This window comes from Falco biarmicus, chromosome 3 (genome assembly GCF_023638135.1).
Source record: "Falco biarmicus isolate bFalBia1 chromosome 3, bFalBia1.pri, whole genome shotgun sequence".
In the NCBI taxonomy this organism is placed as follows: domain Eukaryota; kingdom Metazoa; phylum Chordata; class Aves; order Falconiformes; family Falconidae; genus Falco; species Falco biarmicus.
The window spans coordinates 80498620-80521135 of NC_079290.1; the positions used below are offsets into that span (position 1 = coordinate 80498620).

Below are 22516 nucleotides of genomic sequence, written 5' to 3' on the forward strand. Positions count from 1 at the left end.
TTAGGGACAGAATAACTTGTTGCTCTGCAATCAGTAATCTGAAGTAGCAGGCAGGCTGCAATGTGCAAGTAAACTTGTCTGTTTTGCTTGCGGAGTTGCCAGTTTTGATGCTGCTTCCTCACTGTGTTTGTTGCTTGGGTGCTCTTCCAGAGGTTAAAAAAAAATGTTAAATCCTCATCTTCAGGCAGACTTTGCATGCTTTAGTTCAGATTTTGTTATTGCAGTGTTTAATAGCATTACAGTTCCTTATCCTCCAGTGGTGGCTTGGGAAATTCCTAGAAGGCAAGGAACAGGAGGCGAGAAGCTGCACTATACCCTCCCTGTCACAGCAAGGAAGCTTCGCCCTGCTCTGTGGAAGGGCAGCAAGGGTAAATCTGGGCAGTCAAGGAGCGGAGATGTTGCTTGGAGGATGGTCACTTTTTCCCCTGGTTTGCCTACTGGGGACAGAGAAGGGAATATGGTTTCTGAAATGTACTGCTGCTTCCTATGTCAAGAAGTAAAGTGAAAATAACTTGCACATTTAAGCACCTAAACCAAAGCATTACTTTTACATTTCAGTAGTTTCTCTCTGATGGTTTTATTTTTGGTGATGCTGCTTACTGCCACCTTCTATTAGATTGCCTGGATTCCAGTGAAACGAGTTAGAGGAATCTGAATTTCTCTCTGCGCAGGGCGTGTGGGGTGGCGGGGAAGGAGCAAGCATGCTCCAGCATCCAAATCCTCTAGTCTTGCAGGGCTTTCAAGTGATTGGCTATGTTTGGTCCCTGTTCTCTGACGCTTATCAGAGTGGGAGTCGTGGATGAGGGAATGCTTTATGGAGCCTTAAGCAAATGCTGTGTTGGATAGACTTTTGCTGATGCTTGAAATGAAAGCTAAATGCACCTAAAACTTCTATTTTTGTAGATATCTTTCTAGCATGCTATTTTGAGAACATGAAAAAGCCAGAGTCGTCTTGGTGTTTTGAGACTCGTGCTATTTTGAAAGTAGCTTTTAGGTTTATTTAAAATAAGCTGATAAGAGGTGTTCAAGGCCTTGTTCAGCTGTGGTCTCTTAGGAGCTTTTAGTATGGTATTTGGCCTCTGTTGTGATTTTGGGAGGACTTAAATCAGATTTGTGTAGGAAACTTCATGTTCTTTAAGATCCTAATGGTTTATTTGCTCTTGTGCTGGCCTGAAATCAAAGGCAGAGGCTTCCTAGATGGCCATTATGAAAACAGCACCCTTTGCATTCAGTGCTGCAGTGTGTCACATCCTGGCTGTTGTAAATTCCCATGGAAATAGTGGGAGAGGCACCCTGGCGAAGTGGTTCATGTTTTATGTTATAGAGAGCCAGCATTTAGGCATGTGCTTGTCAACTCGCAAGCTACATATATTCTACCTTCTGCATACTGCAGCAGCCTGCAGGACTTGCTGTCAAAAGTAAATGTTAGATGGAGGATGCCTAGCAACTGTAGCTTTTAGGTCTGTGCCAAATTGTTAAAGGTGCAAATCTGTTTAACTGATGCAGTGTTTTCTGGAGGGTGCAGTGTGGCGGTGCTGAGGTTGTGCTTCTGGACCTCTGTCACGTGGCTGTCCCTCTAGCTCTTTCACCATCCCCATTAGGTTAATGTCTAGCACTCAGAATTCACAGCCAGGAATATTAATTAATTAAAAAAAATAATGATGTTAACTTGAATTACAGACTTGGTTCATGTGAAAGGGCTACGTTAATGAGCTTAGCTGAGGGGCAAGTAGCCCTCTGTCCTGCTGTCTCTGGTGGGGGACGTGACCTGGGGCCAGCAGCTGGGAATAGAGATGTCTTGAATGCAGAGCTTGTGGCTCAGAAACCCTGCCTTCTGCCGGTGCTGCGGGCCTGCTGGGTGACCTCAAAATCCTTTCCGGCTGTCTCCACTTCTCTGTTTGGAAATGGACTTGGTACTTTGGGAAAAAAGGGCAATAATCTGCCTAAGAGTGAGCATAGCTTTGGCTGTTCCTCTTGTAAGCGTAGCAGTAGTGGATCAGACCACAGGTTAACCAAGAACAGTGTTATGTGTCTCTGGGCCATCGGTAGCAGTTGCTTAGGGTAGAAAGCCTGAAAAGAGATTTTCTGCTGCTTTTAGGCCCTTCTGCTTCATGGTGAGCTGTGCTGCAGTTCTTTGGAGTGTCTGTCTCCATTGAGCCGTCCCTTGACGAGCTTTCTCTAGTGCTTAGCCTAAATTATTATTTTAACACATGGATAGGTCCAGTCACCCCATGGAAATGATTTTCATGTTTCCTATCCACTTCAGACCTTTTACCTACACCTTTCTTTTGAGAGGGAATGGTCATTTTCTGGGCGCTTCATGCGTGTCCTCCATAACTGTCCAGATGTCTGTCATCTTCCCCCTCAGTTTTCTCTTCTCCATGCCGAATGATCTAGGCCTGTTGGTTTCTGCTTTAGGAATTCCTTTTCTCTGTACTCTTTCTAATGCTGTGTTACCCTTTTAGTGTTGTAACAGCCCACAGTTTTCAAAAAGTGGGTGTTCCCTGGCTTTAAAGGAGTTGTCATGATTCTGCTTTGCTTGTGGCAATTCCTTAATTCTTGATACCTCACAAGGAAATACAGTATTGTTTGCAGTTTTTATTATTTGCCATCCTCTCGTTCTCCCTAAGGCGATACATCCAAACAAGACTTCAGACTCCTGACGCTTGCTTCAGCAGTACACACTGGCAGCATTATTTTTCTTCTTGCACGTTGGCTTGGGTTTGTGGAAATTAAATCAGCGTTGCCCTTTTGGTGGCCCATTTGCTCGTGATCATGAGATCATTCCACTGTGCTTTGCGTCAAGCTCCAGCTCTGACTGAACATGTCACACTGCCAGCAAACTTCCTGTCACCTCTCTGTTTGTCACGTTTCAGAGAGCTTATGGATACGTTGAAAAGAAGGACCACTGTAGTCATTCTTGAGACTCCTTGTATGGAAAAAATGCTCTGTTTTCCTACCTCTAAACCTTCAGCTGGGTGTTAAGAGGGGAGCCACTCCTGCAAATTACAGCAGGTCTGGTCCTTTTAAGAGCGTCTGGTTAGGGATGACGTCCAAATGTGTCTTTGGTTGTACAGTATCATAAACCGTGGGTAGGTTTGAGTCATAACTTCTGCAAAAGCTGTACTAGCTCTTCCTCATGCCATCTTATTTATTATTTGTGTCTGTTATCTTGTTAACTAGTTTTTCAGTAAAGAAGTCACTTCCTGATTTTTCAGTTCCCTGCATTTACCTTGAACACACTTCTGAAAACTGATCTAACTTAGCATCTTTCATGCTACATCCAAATCAATTTAGGTGTGACAGGGTATATACAGCAATTAATGGCTTGGCAGTTTAATATTTTTCTTCAGAAATCTTGGCTGAATTAGTTCTATTCTAGCAACTTACTGCAGTCTTCTAATGCTCCTCTTAAAAATATCCTATATCAGCAGTTGTTTAGTTTGTATGGTGCCTGGTGAACCTTTGTAAGTTGGCTTACTGATTTATTTATTTATTTTTAATGAACAAACATGACATCTCTTAAGGAACTAAACCAAAACCAGTCCTTATCTTTTCTTCCTGTCAAGAAACCTTAAAGATGTTTGCAGCTGAGTTGAGACAGAGGAAAAACTTTTTCATGTATTTTGCAGTAGAACTGGTAGCAGATGCTATTCTAGTGAGGTCTTGGGTTCAGCCTTATGTCCAAGTTTGCTCTGGGCATCTGAGGGTAACCATAAACATGAAATTGATTTTCACTGTCATGACTTCTGAGGCTTTTGCCTTAGGTTATAGGGAGTGCCTGTTGCAGCATCAGTATATCCTGTGTTTCATTTCTGAACTTCAGTGTCCCTCCTCTGCGTTGCCGGTTCTCAAGTTACTGGGACACCAAGTTAACATCTTCAAGTACGCTTGGCAGAACAAAGTCGGAGGAATGTACTTCTTGGTTAGAAAACTTAGTCTCAGAGTCTGCAGCAAAAAGATGAATGCAGAATTTCCATGCCTGAGCAAGAAGTCTTGAGCAAACCTCCCACTAGCAGAGGAAAAGACCTGGGAAGCTCTCATGTATCTTTTGCGGTGTTTCTAGCACATAATGAAATGCTGCTTTCTCGTCCAGCCTGAGAACTTGTTTATGAAACCTAGTATTGCCCTGTGAAACTCAACACTGCGCTTCTTAATACTACAGCCGAAGCGATGCTCAGTGAGGTGGACAGGGTGCTTTGTGTATCAGCTGTTTCAGGCGTCGTGAAGTCTAAATACAGCACTTCCTTAGCTGGCACTTGGAAGCTTCACCCGCTCCTGGAGAGGGGAGAGAAATGTCGGTGTCACGGTGCAAACCTGTAGTTGATGCATCCTCCAAAAAAACCCCCAAAACCCCCCCCAAAACAGCTGAGTCATTTGTTCATTCTTCTTCTTCCATGCTGCCAGCTAATCCCAATACCCTTGTATTTCACAGAGGAGGGAGAAGGCAGACAATGCTGTCTTTTATTACTTATACCCTACAGGACACTATCTTCTCCACCAAATACGGGTGGCGTCTGTCTGTCTCCACTTCATGGGAAAGATTAGCAACAATGAAGGTCAACAATTAAGGTTGTGAAAACCTTTGAATAACTGCAGCATCTGCTCTTATACTAGAATAAATAAAATAAAGCTGGAGCTCTAATTGCCAACAGAGTACTTGCTCATAATCTATTTTGTAATTGCGGGCTTGTGAAATCCGTACTGTTAACCGGTCCCTCGCCGACCGCTGTGAATGACCAGCGGTCAGTGCAAGTAGTGGTTTGGCCAAGAGCCGTGTGCTGAAGCTGAGGCTGCAGGATGAGAAGTGGGAATCCTGTATAAAACTTGGGGCACTGTAGACTTTGCCATGGCAGTGGTGGTCAGGTGGCTCCTGAGGCAGCTGTGGGATGTAGTCAGCCCCTCACTTCGGGCATGGGAGTTGACCCCTGAACTTCTGAGTCTGTTTCAGTGTCAAATAAAACCAGTTTTCCTAAACTGCTGTTGACTCTTAACTCGTTTTAGTCTTGCTCTGAGACAGAACAGGGTTGTTGAGGGGTAATTTACTGTGTCTCATCTGACTGATTTTTTTTTTTTCCATAAGCTTCTTAAATTTGATGGTAAGAGAGCACCAGTGTATGTCCTGAGGTAGAAGTTTCTAGAAGTAGGCATTGAGGCAGCACTGGAAATAACTGACTTACAGTGCTTACTTTTGCTAATATATCAGGAAAAATCTACAAATTAAAAAGAATGTCCTGAACTTTACTTTAGGAGTATTCATTCAGATAAAGCCATTTTGTTATAAAGGAATGTTCTCCTATGGAATAGAATATTTTGGCTGGAAGGGACCTGATTGTCTAGTCCAAGTGCCTGACCGCTTCAGGGCTGACCAAAGGTTAAAGTGTATTAAGGGCATGTCCAAATGCCTTGTCTTAAAACACTTAAACACAGACTTGGGGCATCGAACACCTGTTTAGGAAACCTGTTCCAGTGTTTGACCACCCTCTTAGTAAAGGAAATGTTTCTGAGTGTCTAGTCTGAACCTCCCCTGGCACAGCTTTGAACCATTCCCATGCATCCTCTTACTGGATACCAGGGAGAAGATTTCCAGTAAGTGGGAATCACATATTTACTTAATTTTGTCTGACTGTACAGGGCGATTTCTTAACTTTGCTGATCACTTGCTCTGCAGATGTGTTGTACCATCCTTCCAGAGAATGAAAGCTTCAGTGCCGCTCAAGCGCTTGGAGCTGGAGCCTAGTCCTTCTTGGTACATGTGGCCTCTACAGAGGGAGTGGTTTGTGTTCTGGCTTGGTGCAAAAGTGAAGTGATTCTGCTCTTTCCAGAGCTTGCTTTTGTGTTTAAAAACATATCTCTTGAGGCATTACACCTTAAAACGCTTAACTTGCTGCACAGAGGTCTGTATCAAAAGACTGTTAGGGTTCTGTCATCAAAGTCTGGTAGAAAACAACCATGCTTTTCTATCCCTCAGACCATAAGAGAAGTTCAGGTTTGTTGTTCCTTGGTTTGCTCAGTATTTCTTCTTCCCCATCTATTGGTAGCGGTTTTCTTTGCTCTAGCTGCCAAATCTTTTCTGGCCAGTGCTGCTGCTTGCTGTCACAGGACAAATTATATCTGTGGTGTTATGCTTCATTGTTCTGTGTAGTCCCACCAAGACTGACCGGAGCGCTGTGTTGGGCAGCGTGTTGTTGTACTTCATCAGGAGCAGAGTATGACAGGTGTCAGTAGTTCAGGAGACAACACTGGCAAGGTTTACAACTGGGAGCTTCTCTGGGAACCACTGCTGCCTTCCCCTGCCACGGAGAGAAGAGCACTTTTTCCCTGTGGAGTAACCTTCTCAAACCTGGCTCTTGGGAGGCATCCAGCTTCACAGAACTTATGCTTCTGTCTTATTTTGGAAGGAAGCTTTTTGGTTTTGTATAATGAAGCGTTCTTGCTTGTTTAAATAAGACCGTCCTCATGAAAATCTGCTGCTTATTTTAGGCTATTGACTTACATGAGTTATTGGAGTAGAAAAGATGCTTAGGCAAAGATGTTGCAGAAAACAAATGTGATAGGTAAATTACACTGTGGCTTGGAAACTAAGACAAATAATGCCATGAAGAGGAGTATCAGACGTTGGCAAATTCTGTGGTACTGCTGCCTTTTTGATGGAGGGGGAGGAATATTACAAGCTAGGGAATGCTGAGATCTGTAAGCATCAGAGCCTTAGGTGAAGGAGATACTTGCCCTTTTCCAATGACAGAAAGTAGCATGAAAGCCTGAGGTTTCTCTTTAAAGCAGGCAGTTGCGTGAAGCCATCTCTTCATGCAGAACTGGGTTTTAATAAAACAGTACTGCTAATTAGTGAGGCTGAAAATTGAGACTTTTCTGATGTGTCTGTCAAATTGATTGCATTAATGATGAGTGAATTCTTTAATAGATCAAAATACAAAGGAACAAAAACTTAGGAATTGTTATTTCATCAGTTAACAGTAGCAATTGGAAATTTCAAATTCCTGATATTCAGAGAGGCTTTTGCAAGACAGCTTATCTGCTGCTTTTTTTGATAAATCTTCTGTTTTATTACATTGCAGTGTGTTTTGGAAGGGGGAGAACTTTTTAGAAGAGCAAGGAATGAGCAAAATCTCTGCCTCAAACAGCAAAAGAAATTCAGGGAAGAGAAGAGCTAGATTTTTTTTTTTTTTGAGGTTGGGCCTTCACAACGCTGACTTCTGACATATCAGCTGAAGTTCTCTTTTGCATTCTGTACTGCTGCTAAAGAAGCTCTTTATCTGCTTTTTGAGTTCACATGTGCATATGTAAGTGCATGTGTATAATATATGTATATGTACACACACACAGTGAAATTAGGACTGAAAAGTTGCTGGGAGAAGCTGAAGCTTTGTCATGATCGACTTCTGCAGTACAGATGCTAAAAGTCTTGGTAATACTGGGGGACTGGTCTGGCATGATCGTCAGTCTTGTCCAGAGGTGCTGAGGGTTTGAAGTTACAGTGCCGTACAGCGTGGAGGGATTGGTCTGGCTGGTTTTGTACTTCTAGATCATGGATGTCTGCATCGGAGCCTGTTTTCTAAACACTGTGTTTATTCAATGAAGAGAACCTGGTGCTCCAGTGGTGCGCGTCACTGAATTGTGTAGTGGGAGGCACCTCTTGAGACCACCTAGTCCAAACCCCAGCTTTCTCTGACCTCTTCTAGATAGCTGCCGTGGAATGAGGTGAACTGCTGTGAGGAATACCTGTTTTTCCTCAGTGACTGACATGACAGTACAGAGGTATACATTTCACCTATACCCTGCACACACAGGGTGTGTGATTTTCTTTCTTTGTATCCTGTAACAGAGTTGTGGTCAGCTCTGTGCATAGCCTGGATGTTGATTTGTTTTTGTGGGTGATGTACCGCAGGGCTGTAAAACTGTGTTGTGCGTGGGGACGCTTAAGTGCTGTCTTCTCCCTCCTTTCTACTGTTGCCAGTACCAGTTGGACAGCCTTGGGGGTGGGAGAATGCAGATAAGACCTGTGTGTGGGTTCCAGGCTTTTGGAGTACAGGTGTTTTGTGGGTTAAAATACATCGTACGTAGGGAAGCCACTTTGGATACATCTGGAGCCTACACCCTTTGAGAACAAATGTTCCCTTTCAGCAGCTCCCTAGTCTGAAGGTTAACTAGGAATGTTTCTCATTTAACACATATCTAGTTAACCTTCAGTACTGGTGACGTTCACTGTTTCATGCCTCTGTTAAATAGTCTTATAAGGCCTGAAACAACAGATTTCCTTTATGGCACCCTGAAAGAACAGGGAAGTAGCTCTTAATGTAGGTGGCTTGGCAAAATATTCTAGTGAAGTATTTGGCCTGCTACCCAGCCTTCGATATGTAATCTTTGGGTGCTGCCAAAATACCATTCTAATTAAGTTGACATAGTCTATGAAGCCTGGGTGGTATTACTTCAGTTTTCTTTCCTGTGCTTTCCAACGCTGTGTTTTGAAAGGGTTGATGGAAGCTGTGACACTTGCAACATCACCAGAGTCTTCATTAAGCTGGGATTTCAGTCACCTCGTGACCTTCAGGATCAAAGGAAGGAATATGCTGGTTTTTTCCTCTCTCTGCAGGTGCAAGTTAATAGCAATAAATAAATGTACACTAATGCACATGGGACATGTGATCAGTTGGCCAGACTTCAGCTTTCCATTGAACATTAACACATTAACCCTTCTACAAAATATTAACCTATCCTGTAAGTTTATTTTCTGTTTTGTTTATGCTTAGTTGGAAAAGCTATGCCCTGTTTGTCCCAGGGTGGTATATTTGCAAGTAGGTCAGCGTACTTGCTTTTGAGATGTCAGCTTTGAAACTGTTTTTCAGGGGCTGAAAAGCAAAAAGGGGTAAGAATGACTTTTAAGAGTTTAGCGTTTCCTATTTCTTTTTTTAGGATTTTTTAAAATTTTTTTTTAAAAATTCCTAGCCTGTATTCAAGAATAGAGCACCAGTAACATTCTAGTTGTGTCCTGAAAGGCAGTTAGGTTCTGCTGCAGCAGTGATTGCCTGCTGCTAACTGTAAGCCACCCGTGGATTTGGAGCTTGCATGTTGCATAATACCAGCAAATGCATCTGCGATTACAGAGTGGTCTCTTTGCTCTAAGAAGAGATTGTTCTGATTTCTTAGTAAGGCAGTGTTTAAAATGCACGAGGTATCTACAACATAAGTATCTTAAAACTGCAATTGTTGTTTTTTTTGTTTTTTTTTTTTTTGCAATTGACTGTACTTTGGTGTTGCTGGTACATCGTTGCGCAGGAATGAATGATTACAGCCTCTAAACTGTGTACTCTGGGCTGGACTGGCACAATTTTTGTCCCAGTCAGTTAAGGGTGTGTGTATTGCTTTAGGTTTCTTTGGATTATCTTCTGCACTTCTTGCACATCCCTTTGCATATCCCTTTTGAATAGACAAGATTTTCTGTTTGTCTCGAGAGCAACACAGTATTTGTTGGAGTTCCCTCCTTGCCCTCTTTGCAGTTAGAAGCACTGTTTGCTGTCACAGGCTTGCTTGGTGTTGATGTAGTCTGGGGCTCACTTACATGGTTGAGTTACTTACGGCTGTAATGAGTTTCTGCTTACCAGCTATACTGTGGTAACTCCTACCTTGCTGTGCATGAGAGGTAAAATGGGTTTGCTTGTTTATTTTGACTGCGTACAACTCTTACTTACTCCTTTGTTGCGTTGCAGCCGATTTGTGGTGTCTTAATTGTTTGAACAGTTGAGTTCTTCAGAATAAACTGTATTTGGGAACATATGCTGCAAAATTCTTTGGAGGGTGAATTAACGTACTGTTGATATTGGGGAATGCATCTCTGCTCGTAGCACATAATTTTTTCAGAGGCTAAGCAGAAAAGCTTTCTTTTGAGTGTTCTAAGTATGTGAACAAGAGGTATATTGAGGATAACCTGTGCACATAAGTGTACCTCTTACAGTATCTCAAAAAGATACCACCTTAGTGAGTAGCCTGCTGTTTGAATTGTCTAAACTTGCCTTCCAGCTTCAACCACTTATATGGTATTAGACAATGTAAATAAACTAGTACTTATTCACCAACATAAATTATAGGTAACTGTAAAAGCCTTTGCCAATTGGTTTGCTTTGAAAACATGAACCTTGCTGTCTAAATAAAAGCTTTTGATAATCTTAGACACTGTGTTAACTATTGGTATTAAACCCTGTAAATCATCAAAATGAAAAACCTAATGTCCTTGGTCCACAATGATGTGGTGTTTTTGGTTTTTTTGTTGTTTTTTTTTTTTTTTTTTTAATCCAAGAAAAGTATCTTAACCCACCTGAAAACTTTGAAGGGCAGGAGAGCCCTAAGGAGGATTCTGGATGGTATTGATAGATATTTGCGTATAGCATGGGTTTTAGTTTTGAGGTTAGTCTTATGGTCAGTGCTTTTGTAACCAGTACTGTGTTACAAAAACCAGCAGGTTCAGTGAGAAGCTCTACTGAACCCCCTGCAAAAATCTTAACTGAGCAGGAAACTTCCTTGTACAAAGCATCCAAGCAAAGAGAAATAGGCAGTGGATAACTGTAATGATGGGTCATTTGGATGAAACAGACTTGAAAAACTGATCAGTGGGTCATGCGATAAAAGATTACCTTTTGATCTTAGTTCCTTTTATATATATATATATGTCTGTCTTTGCCTTTTGCATCTCTCAGAAGGGGAGCAAAGGCTTCTGCATGCTCTGGAAGAATTTCTTCCACAATGATTGCAGAGAAATGAGGGAACAGAAGCTGGGAACAGAGTATAGGTGCTGTAGACTGCTAATGTATGAATTTGAGAGCCCCCCCCTCACACCTGTGTATATATGTTCAACTGTTTGCTCTCCTAGCTTTTGTTGTCAGGAGGCTGTAAAAGTCCCAGCTGTGGGGAGCATCCTGCTGTCTTGTCACCTCAGTGAAGTTGAGTGAGTCGGGTACATCTTTCCAGTAATGCTTAGGGATAGGCCTGTAGATTAAGCTGTGGTTTCAGCTGGGATCTGTAACAATCTGACTTTGTTCAACAAAAATGCATTGTTCAGAGGCTGATGAACTTGCTCTGTTTGTATAGGAGTTAAATAGAAAAATGTCTTGTGTGTAGTTTAGTCTCTGGATTGAGAGTTTAGAGCCATTGGCTTTCAATTCCCAGCCCAGTGCAGGGGGAAGGACCATTCAAACCAGTGGCAGGTTGAAAACATAAAGGCTTGTTAGTTTGTTGGGTGCAAAAACCAATGTTTTGGTAAGTATTTAATGAAAGTGAATTTTAGTTGAGTCTGTACTACAAGGGGAAAGCAAATGCCTTCTAGAAAATGCAACTTTATATTTTGTTTGGAGACTTACCCAAATATTTATCTTCTGTGAGATGCCTGGAAAGCAGTAATTCTCATGGACATGCAGCAGTAAAGGTTTGCCAGCTCCTAATGGCGGTAAACAAAGAAAATGAAAGTTCACAGGTTGCCTTGGCCAATGTAGTAGTTTGTTGCCACTGGAAGGGGTGATCCTGTTCCCTTCCCCTCTTGCTCATGCTCTCCTCCCATTCACATTGTGCCAGCTGAGCTGCTTGTCAGACCTAAGTTTACTACACTTGTTTCCTTAGCAGAAAACTAACCCATCAAACCAAAAATGAGTTAATTAACACATTAATTATGTGAGAAGGAGGGAGTGCCGTGAAGTTGCTGGGAGGAAGTAGAGAAAGAAAGCAGAGCAGAAGCTGATGAAGAGAGTGGGATGTCTGTCCTGTTCTTGGCAGTAACAAGCTATTCAATAATCTTAACTGTTGTACAACTTCACTCTAACTCTTCAGGTTGGATAATGAAAGCCTAAAATAACAGAAGGAAATAATTATTTAGACTGCTTCTCAAGATTGCAAAACCTTGGACTCTTTATGATGAGAAATATGACTAGATCGGGGGGGAAGGCAAGAGAATGATAACACAGAGGACAGAGGCAGTATTTTTTGGTTCTCTGGAAGCAATGAATATAGTGAGGAAGTGTATACATAAAATTAGAGACCATGAGTCATGGCATTTTCAGCTGAAGTTGTTCTTGGACTGCCTTACTATGTGTCTCTTATCGCAGTCATGTGTCTGTGGACCTGCCCTGCTTCTGCATGTGGCTTGCTGATGGGATTGTCTACTATATACTACGTAGTTTCTGTCTAATTAACCTTTTATTTAGACTTGGGTACAGTTGGTTTAGTTGTCAAAGTTCCTGCTTCAGTTACAGATTTAGCTATTATAAGGCAGAAGAGAATTTTCAGTTATCAAGGGAGATAGTGAAACTGCAGAGTTTCATAAATATTTCCAAAGTTCATTGTAGGTTTGTGTCTTAAGGTGGAATGCTTCCTTCAGGGACAAGGGGAAAAAATCATTACTTAAGTGGGGCAGGTGCAAAATAACTATTTTTCTCCCAGAACTTTATCCTTATTGTCAGTGAAGCTGCCCTGTCGGGAGGTGAACGTGTATTCACAGGCTATGAGTCTTGATTGAAGGGCCTTTTCAGAATTTTAGGCAGCTTCAGGAAACCAAAAAATGCTGAACTGCATATATTTTATTTAATTTTATTTGGCAAGAATTGAAGTGGGATGGCATCAGCTCTTCTGTGCTTCTTCCGAAGTATGTATCTGTTTTGGCTTTCAAAAGCCTGAATTACTGTTGCCAAGATTCTTCACTTTTTGGCAAAATTACAATGGCAAATGGCTTCCTTTACAAGGTGTAATATTTAGACTAACAGCTTTGCAATTAAGAATGGCAAAGAGAATTATATTCTCTTTTTTTATAAGACCAGATTTTTTAGTATGGAATCGTGGGAGTGTTTGGACGTAACTGAAGTGCTTTTGATTGATGATTTATATTTTGAAAGTGCTTTTCATTTTAGTGCGCAACACTCACTTGAAATTCTAACTAGAACAATGCTTTGTTTTCAAAGATGTTTGAAGTATTACTCTAGTTAGGCAGTTGCTCTATATCAGAGACTTGCAAATGCCTTTTGGGTACATATGTGTATCAAAATGTGAGCGCACATACCAGCTTGTGCAAGGGATGTGGGAAGAACTTGGGAAATCTGCAAGTATTCTTAAATATTACCTGCTGCTAATCTCATTAGGCCATCAGGATGTCAACGATCATGTCATTGAACCTCCTGCAGTTGAAGAGTGATGGCATTCTAGAGTGTTTGGGAAGGTGTTTTAGAGGCAAAAGAACTTGTTTGAAGGGAAGTTGCCCAAGTACTAGTTTTCAGCATGGCAAAACTGGAGACTTTGGATGTGGGGAGGGGCATTCAGAGCTGGAGAGGCAAGCATGTGTTTGAAATGAGTAAAATAGGGAAATGGACAATAGGAGGTTTGTGATGATGAATCCAGTCCTCATCAGTGCCTAACAGAGGAATGAATGCTGTGTTTTCTCTTGTGCAGGAAGCTGCCAGTATTGGTTTGAAGTCAGAGTCTTTTGGTTGTATTCATTTGGCAGCCTACACTAACGAACCTTTTGAGTCCTGCTGACCAAATTATCACCTTGTATCACCAAGGGCATCCTCAGCCTTGTAAACTGGCATGGTGTCTACCTGAAATGACCACCAAAAGAGGGGAGATCGCTTTAGAATTCCTTCTATGTAATGATTGCTAAAGCTGTGGTGGAGTCTGGTGGCAAACGTGTGTGCTGCAAAGGGTGCTTTAGAATCTAGTCTCCTTGGTCCAGCTAGCTAGGTGATCTGGTGGCACTTTCTTTCCAGCCCATGCAGCCAGGATTCCTTCTTGTGAGAAGTTGTGTGGGTCTTGTCCTTGCATGGCAAAGCACATCTGAGTCATGCAGTTTAAACACAGGTGGGGACAGTTAGCTGTCAGGTCTTTCAACTGCAGAAAATTCACTTGACATGCCTTCTGCTATTTGTATCCAAATCCTATTTCCATTGTAACTATGGCAATAGGAGTAGACTAGTAAGACAGTATATAAGTGTATGTGTCCTTATGACCTGTGTTGGTGTAGAGGACTACTAGATGCATCCATTTAACTACTTTATCTTGAAACCATGCTTTAGTGAGATAGATATATAGGTCTGCAGAAGAAAACAGAACACTTTCTCTACTAATTCATAGCATCTAGGAGCCTGGAGCCAGGTAGGTGGAAAGCTGGGATGTTGCAACTTGCTCTTTGTGTGGACCGACAAGACAGGGTCTTTTTTTTTTCCCTGGCTCTTCAAGATGTTAAATTGTAAGTCCAGCGGAGTTGACCCAGACAGTCTTCTGAAGATGACTTGCAGAATAATATTGTATGAACTCAGCTGTTTCAAGACTTTGTTCTGATTTTTTATAGAAATCTAGGTTTGGTCTGCTAAGCCTCATGCTGTAGTGTGGGGAGAAATGAAGTGGTGACGCTGAATGCCTGAGAGTAAAAGATACATAAAAGTAAGGGAAAGATTTTTAACCTGTATGTTAAATCTGAGGTCTTGGAGAAAGATCCTCAGGTAGATGAAAATGTAAGACTGTATTGGAGCTTTTTTCCCCTCCCCCTTCCACAGTAGTTCAGTTACAGAAAGCAGAACATTACAGAAGTAAAATAGTGAAACACCCAGGACTTGAAAGATAATAGTATTCAACAAATCTAAGTTACCTTTCATAAAAGAGCATAACTCCCAGTTTTCAAGAGCTCTGGAGCTCGTCTTGCAACTCTGCCAGGTTAAAATATTTTATTTTTTTTTCTCCTCCTCCTGTTCCTAACTAATCTGCAAGCGATAGCGTTTGAAAAATTATTTTTCTCTTGAATTTAAAGACTTTGACAGATGGCACATGTAGAACCTGGAAAACTTCCTGAATTGGCAGAGTGACCATACCCCTGCCATCTTCCTACTGCAGTATCTGTAGGTGCGTAGGCTGTGTGTGCTTCCAGAGTGCTGGGTGAGATACCATTTCCTCTGCTGCGAATATGCAGAGAGCAAGTGATAAATCGAAAAGCATACCTGGTGACAGGCTTAATTTGCAGTTAATAGATAACGTAATCTACTGGTTAGGTAGGTAATTTGATTGTGACTAAAACAACTCATTCAGAGCAGCAGTAATCTCCAGGGTGCGTACCCGCAACGTGTTCCATGTGGGAATGAATATCAATCTTCGTTAAACCAGCTCACATCATCTAAACACTTTTGAGGCCTAGCTGTCGAAGCTATGCCTCACAATGGACTGTTCTTTAGGCTAGAGAATATCATATCAAAAACTAGTCTTAAGACCCTTGAAACTTGGTTTATTGTGACTGTCTTCCAGCGACTCTATCCAAGGAAGACCTTTTAAGCCAATAAAAGCACATGAAGTCACTTGGTTTTGAATATGCACAGGCTGCCTGGCTCGATGCTGCACAGCAGTTGTTCTCACCACAATGTCCTGAGTTTTGTTAACAGTGACTGACTACCTAGCTTGTTTTCTAGTTACTGTCCTTTGGAGTTTCCCTCCCCGGTCTCAAGGTGTTTTAGGAAAAGGGCGGTACTTGGCACTTACACAGCACAAATTGGGAAGAGGTATTTGCATGGAAGGAACATGTAAGGCTGTGTGCAGTTATGGTCTCTGAAGGGAAGTGACATGCTAAAGATCATGTTTAAAAGAAAAAGTTGATTATTTACTTTTTAAATCCTAATTTTTATCTGCTGAACACGTAGTTCTGTCCCTATAAAATTTATTACTCGATGTGCTACAACGAGGCCTTAGATCTTAAAGGTGAGCAAAGGCCTTTTGTATTCCTGGGTTAGGACTACTTTGATAAACTACTTTTAGACAGACAAAAGAGATGCGATCTTAAATCAGTGTTAATGTGTGACTGACCAGGAATGATATCATCTAGAGATTATTGCTTTCCTCTGTTTCTGCGGTGTTAACAGATGAATACTCAAGAATGTAGCAGTGAAGCAAATGGGTCTTGATAAATTATGCAGTCTTGACTCCAACTGTTGTTTGAGGTAATTTACGATCTTCCACTGGTGTAATGGGGCTGTACATAAACTGCAGCACGCCCTAGAGTAGACAAATTGGTCTGGTATTGTTTAGGGACATATTTAATCTATCTTACTATAAGTGAATCGGTGCTTTTTGCTGAAATGTAGAGAGAAAGACCAGTATTTTGATATTCAGTCCTAAATAACCTGCGGTTAAATTCACAGCGGTTGTACCTTTTCCTGTTCTCTAAAATACTAAAGCGGTAATAAACATAAAACTGTTGCAATCTAAGGCTCTTTTCCCTTTACCTAAACTTTCTTTAATCTTGGTGGGTTTACGTGCTGCTAATACGGTTCTCTTTGTTCCTGATGCATTGTACCAACTTCAGAACTTCTATACTGTACTCCCTAAAGAGAGAAGCCCCCCCTCCCCCCCCCTCAGCCAAGATAAAAGAGGTTTCCATAAATCTGTGCTTAATTCTCCTAGGACAAACTGGGTGGATGGTGCAGACCTTGCCCTGCAAATGAAATCCTGAAATCTTCAGATCTGTCTTAAAATCTGACTGCAGATTTTTAGGTGTGAAGTGGGAGTTAGATGGCTGTAGACCACTGTATATATGTTTAAAGACTAACAGTACAAGTTGGGTATCATGCCCACAGTCTCAGATGTTTGAAGTGGTCTTCCCCCGCCCCCCATGTGAATGTTGTAAGATTTTGGTTTTAAACTTAAGTAAATGCTGTGGAAAAAAAAGTATCTAGAATAAACAACTTGATTTATGCATATTGGGTTAACTAGATTTTCAAATTTGCTATTGCCAAAACCAGTTTCCTCCCAAAATAATTGGCTATATGAATTGATCCCAGAAAGATGCTACCTCAGGAAAACTGCAGGAGCCCAGTTAACTCCTTCCTGGAAAGAAGCTCCCAGGAGTTCACATGCCTTTCTGATAGAGGAGGAGGCTATCTACAGTACCTCAGCCAAACTTATCCTGGAACTAGATAAAATAAAGCTTCCTCAATGAGTGCACGTTTATGCAGACCATAGGCTGCAGCTCCTCTGGGAGCAGTTTTTCCAAGATGTCTTTCACCCTTGTCCATGACTTAACTGTTCCATAAATCTTGCGGGAGCTTTGATTTGGTGACAGTTCATGCCTACTAGAGAGCAGTGGGTAGCCTGTTTAAAACTCTGGCTTTTGTTTAGAATACATAATTGATAATTAACATTGAACAAGACAGGAGCTCGCTTGTGGTAGGAGTAAAAGTTCTGGCTCTGCTTTGCAGTCTGCTCTGTACTCAGTCACCTTTTTTTTTTTTTTTTTAATTTGCTTGGAGGGGGCATCATTTGTCTTATTTAGTTGGTGATATCCCTGTAGTATGCCATTGGTTGGGAGAAATGCTGGTCCCAGGAAATAGTGCTTCATATTTATATATATATATGTGTGTGTGTGTTTTTGTTTAGGTTTGATTCTTTTGTTAGGAAGCAGCATTTAAAATCACTTTCTTGACGTTGGCTGAATGCTGCCTTTTGTAATTTTTAGTTCTTTAGTTATACGCAGCTCTAAATACGCTTGCAGTAGATTTCTTTTCATGCTCTGCCTGATCACAGAAGCGATGCTTAAAAGAAACACCACTTGCTTTGCAAAGTTGCTGCTAATAATCACTCGGAAGAGGAGATGCAAGACGTGTAAATGCAGATTTGCATGGGGTGCCCTATTTGATACATTGGGTGAAAATAAAGCCACGAGAGAAAAGACAGGCGTGAAAGGGTAAAGGGAAAAAGTTGCTGTGTAACTAGCATTGAAAGCTAATGCTGCATAATGATCTCTATGATATTATGCATCTTTTCGAACCCAAATGATTCTCTGACAAATGGTTGTCAACTTAATTAACTCCCAGATTTCAGTGTTTGCTTTCCTCAGTTGAAAACATAGCCTCAGTTGGTGAGAGCCAATCTTCAAATGGTAAGAGTCCAGGTGTGAAGAGATGCTTTCTTTTTTACCTGGACTGTGGAAATAAAGAAGGGGCCATCCAGCCTGAGAGTTGGGGTTTTGAATGAAATATCAGGTTGAATGTGTTTTCTAGGCTACAGACAGCAAATGTGCAGATTTGCTACTCGAAACTGATACAAATCCTTGTCACCTCCTCTTGTTCTTCTCTGTCTTCCCCCTCCAACTGTTTTCAATAATAAATTGATGAAATGTCTTCAGTATGGTTTCTGACAGTTTGTTTGTACTCCACAGGTCCTGTGAAGCAGTAGATGTAATTTGAAGAAAATTTGAAGGAACAAATGGCTTTAGCTGGCTGCCCAGACTCCTTTTTACATCTTCCTTATCGGATAGTAAGTTACGAAACTGCATGTTCCTGTCAGCTTGTAGCATCATATTGCTGTGTGCCCATGATTGACTGTGCATTCAAACTTTTCATCAAACTGCTAATAGCTGTCTGGCAATTCTCTGGGTTTTGCTAATGTTTGGGAACAGAGCCTCGGCTACCATCCTGTATTCAAGACCTGCCGCTGAAAAAATTGGGTCACTATTATATACTGATTAAGACTTGATATCTGTCCTCAAAATAGCCAGTTCATATTTGGGAGAATGCACCTTCCCTTAAAAAAAAAAAAAGGGGGGGGGGGGGGCAGGGCGCAAGCTGTGATGCCATTGAAATGTCTTGCACCAAAAATTATCAATGTTTGCTGAATGCTATATTTATAGGAACAAAGGCAGATTTCTTATACTTGGTTAGATCCTGTGTTTGTCAAGTTGTTAGGCTGTAGCTAAGCAGCCAATATGGCATATTACAAAGAATATATTAAAAAAACCCAACCCTTAGCTCAATTCAAAGGTGCTAGGCAAAAATGCACTTAGAATTTCTTTTTTTTTTTTTTTTTCCCCACAGAGCTGTGGTAGGCATAATATATGCTTTTTATTTTTTTATGGAACTGCAAATTTGTTGTTTCAGGGATGGCCTGTTTTTTGCTGTTTTTTCTCTTGTTTGTAGTATGCTTACCACTCTCGGGATTCAGCTATGATTTTGGGCCCTGCCCACACAAATAATTAAACAGAGTATCATGTGACATTGAAATCTTTTTCTCTTTTTCCCAAGAGAAACATTACTGGTAGTGATTACTACAGTCATGCTACTTATCTGAAAGACAAGCAGAAGACCAAACAAAACCAACAACAAGATCCCCAGCAAACGTTTATAGGATTTATACATCTGTTTTATAACATGACAACTTAGGATTTTTTCACCAACAGGAAACTTCAAATGAGTTAAAAGACTAATGTTAGTATATGCTGGGCTGTCAGTTGAATGTACCTGAATGCTTTTCCTGATAACAGGAAAAACAACAGTTCCTTTATAACTGCTTTTGCAGCTATAAAAATAGAATGGACTTTGAGAAACCGGGTGTCCTGAAAATCTGTTACTATACTTGGATCTATGATTTTAAAAGAATATGTGAATAGATGTGCCTGGACTTCGTAATTTTGATGCACTGTGAAATTATGCTTCCAATTTATTTAGAGCATCATCTGAGTCATGATGCAAAGCTGGGGGAGTGGAAAGCTATGTAAAAGAAACTTGAGATTGTAGGCAGTCATTTTTGAGCTGCAATTTCTTCACTGGATGTCAAACTTTCTCATGAAAATAGTGTCTTTAGTGGTTCATAGGCAGTAAGAACGTGAATTTTCTGTGGTACTTCCCCTTGCTCTTCCAAAACCTGTAGTCAACAGACTAGAAGTGTTAAAGCAACATGGGTGACTTAACAGGGAGTCACTTTCCCACCATCTTGGTTATTTTTCGTTGTAGCTTACTGTGTGTTAACTATCCTGAGTGCTTGTAACTGGTTTAAAGACTAGCTTTGGAAGCCCATTCACAACTACTGTGCCTTCTGTCAGAAGTGAAGTTCACATTAAAAAAAACCCTGAACATCTGTTTTTCCACCCCTACTAAATCTGACTTAGAAGCTTTCATCAGCTTGTCTTTCAAATTTGGCTACAGTGCCAGTATTGTGTTGGTAAAGGGCTGAAAGAAGGTTAAACTAAATATGCTCTAGATTAGAGTGTGAAGACGTATTCTATTTTTTCAGTACACTTTCTGACACTAATATGAATGGAAGGCTATAGAGAACATTCCTCCAGAGTCCCCAGGGTTGGGACCTTAATGCTGTAACTTCAGTGTTTAGAATAAATTGATGTGTTGGAGACTGGGATTATGTTCAAAGCAGACAGCAAAAGTGGATAAGTGAATACACGCTACAGAATATCCTTTAGGGTGCCTTGCTGCCAACCACTCTACCTTTCCTTTTTGTGTTTTTGGGGAGACAGGCAAGTATAGATCTCTGACTTTCTTACTGGGCTCTTTGTTTGGCACATTTGCTGCTTTCAGAAGGTTTTGGGTCTTGTTTAAGAGCTTTTTTTTTTTTGGTGCCCCCCCCCCTTTTTTTTTTAACTTTCTCTGAAGTTAGCACATAAGCCAGTTACACTGAGTGTATTCTCCCAGAAACAATCTCTAGCTTTGTGGAAAAAAATTGATACTACCTTTTAGTGGCTTTCAGGAGCCCTTTCCAATTTCTCAAACTCTTCAATAAAAATCCGGCAGTGAGAATTGGCAGTGTTTGTCTTCTGTTCCTGGAAATTCAGAACATAGTCCCAGAATTTCTCAGAAAAAATGGGATGATTTACTGTGTTTCCGTTCTTTTGCAATCTGTAGTCACAACAATATTTATGCGCAGTGATTTGAACTCTTGGGGAAGTTTTAGTTCTTTAACCCTTTGATGCATGAATTGTGAAAGTCTCACTGACATAAGTAATGGGTTTTTTTCTCAGTTTCTGAATATAAAATTCTGGGCATGCGGGAGTGTTCTCTTCATCTTCTATTTTCTGCCTTCCATTTATTTTCTTATAACCAAGATACAGACATGACTTTAATAATTAATAGAGTTTGTTTTCAGAGAGCTGAATTCTTACTAGTGAAAGGACATGTTCACATCATACTCATCTAACTTGGCATAAAATGCACTAAAAGCACTTGGTCACGAAACAGGGAGAAAATAGAAATTGTTTTCTTCTGTGTGTACAGAGCTGTGGATTTCAGGATTGCAACAATCCTCTTGATGAGATGAGAGCAGAATACTGCACATCATACTTCAGAAGCATTGTGCACTTCAGGAGTAGGGAAGTAAATACCTAAGAATTAATGAGTTAGAGGCTAGCTACTATAATAAATGCTTCCTTTAATGATGTCAGATTTGTGGATCTGAAGATGATGTACTGCTGTTACTACAAGGGTCCCATGGTTTTTTGCCTTCAGCTGGAAGAACAGCTAGGCACAGATTCTCCAGGTTTTCGTATGGCATCCTTGTTTTCCGTAAAATGATACAGTAAATTAGAAGACACCTTTGGAGGTAGCCTGATCCAAGTCCGTGGTATACTGAGGTTATGTTTGTTTTCCTAAGGTGCTTCATCTTGGTGAATGTAGGTTTTTGGGAGACTTACTTTTTATACTTTCAAGGGTTGTTTGCTTTGATTGGGTGGTTAGGGAGAGTTTCTGTTTTGGCAGGGAAAAAAAAAATGCTTATATCTCTTAATGCAGAGTTACCTTGGAGTATACTGTAGTCCTCATCCCTGTGACATCTGGATGCCTGCCATGTGACTTTGTTCAATTCCCAAGTGGCAGAGAGAAGTCTGTTATATTCAGTGTTAATATAGGTATACATGCTGCTGTCCATGTTTGGGTGAATAAAATGTCTTTTGCCCTAAAAAAACACAGCATGAAAAAAACAAATTGCAGAATTTCTGTCCAAGTAGACTGAAAACCTATGTGGGAAGGGCCTATGTTTCAGCCCTCATTTTCTGCCTGACACTGTTTGAAAACCTTCATTCACTTAGCTATTGACAGTTCTTTGTCAAGGCTATAGAGATCTTGACCCTGGCTGGGATGCCAGATGCTCACTGAAGCCACTATTGCTCACCTCCTCAGCTGGACAGGGGAGGGAAAATATAAGGAAAGGCTCCTGGGTTGAGATAAGGACAGGGAGATTACCAATTGCCATCATGGGCAAAACAGACATGACTTGGGGAAATTAGTTTATGACTGATCAAATCAAAGTAGGGTAATGAGAAATAAAAATAAATCTTAAGAGACCTTCCCCCCACCCCTCCCTTCTTCCCAGGCTCAACTTCACTCCTGATTTCTCCACCTCCTTACCCCAGCAGCGCAGGGGGACAGGGAATGGAGCTGTGGTCAGTCCATCACACGCTGTCTCTGCCGCTCCATCCTCCTCAGGGGGAGGGTCCTCACACTCTTCCCCTGCTCCAGCGTGGGGTCCCTCCCATGGGAGACAGTCCCCAATGAACTTCTCAGTGTGAGTCCTTCCCACGGGCTGCAGTTCTTCACAAGCTGCTCCAGCATGGGTCCCCTGCAGGGTCACAAGTCCTAACAGGAAACCTGCTCCAGCGTGGGCTCCTCAGTCCACAGGTCCTGCCAGGAGCCTGCTCCAGTGTAGGCTTCCCAGGGGGTCACAGTGTCCTTCAGACATTCACCTGCTCCAGTGTGGAGCCTTCCATGGG

General features: G+C 41.4%; 1 protein-coding gene and 1 long non-coding RNA gene across 6 annotated transcripts in view; one reads left to right on the forward strand and one right to left on the reverse strand.

Moving 5' to 3' along the window:
• Positions 1 to 22516, forward strand: part of GRB10 (growth factor receptor bound protein 10) — a 149711-nt gene that overhangs the window by 20930 nt on the left and 106265 nt on the right. For 4 of the 5 annotated variants that reach the window (XR_008820535.1, XM_056330146.1, XM_056330143.1 and 1 more), the window contains exon 2: positions 18185 to 18282. Coding sequence is in view for 4 of the 5 variants with exons in the window: in XM_056330146.1 (XP_056186121.1) it covers positions 18232 to 18282 (51 nt within the window). In the remaining variant the exon portion in view is untranslated. Of the gene's footprint in view, positions 1 to 8785; positions 8885 to 18184; positions 18283 to 22516 lie in introns of those variants that run through there. The other variant, XM_056330144.1, reaches the window with a different exon arrangement.
• On the reverse strand, positions 7174 to 22500 carry LOC130145419 (uncharacterized). The gene is made up of 3 exons (XR_008820540.1): positions 20486 to 22500; positions 11370 to 11446; positions 7174 to 8605 (listed from the first exon to the last, which is right to left on the reverse strand). It is a non-coding gene; the product is annotated as an uncharacterized LOC130145419 (long non-coding RNA).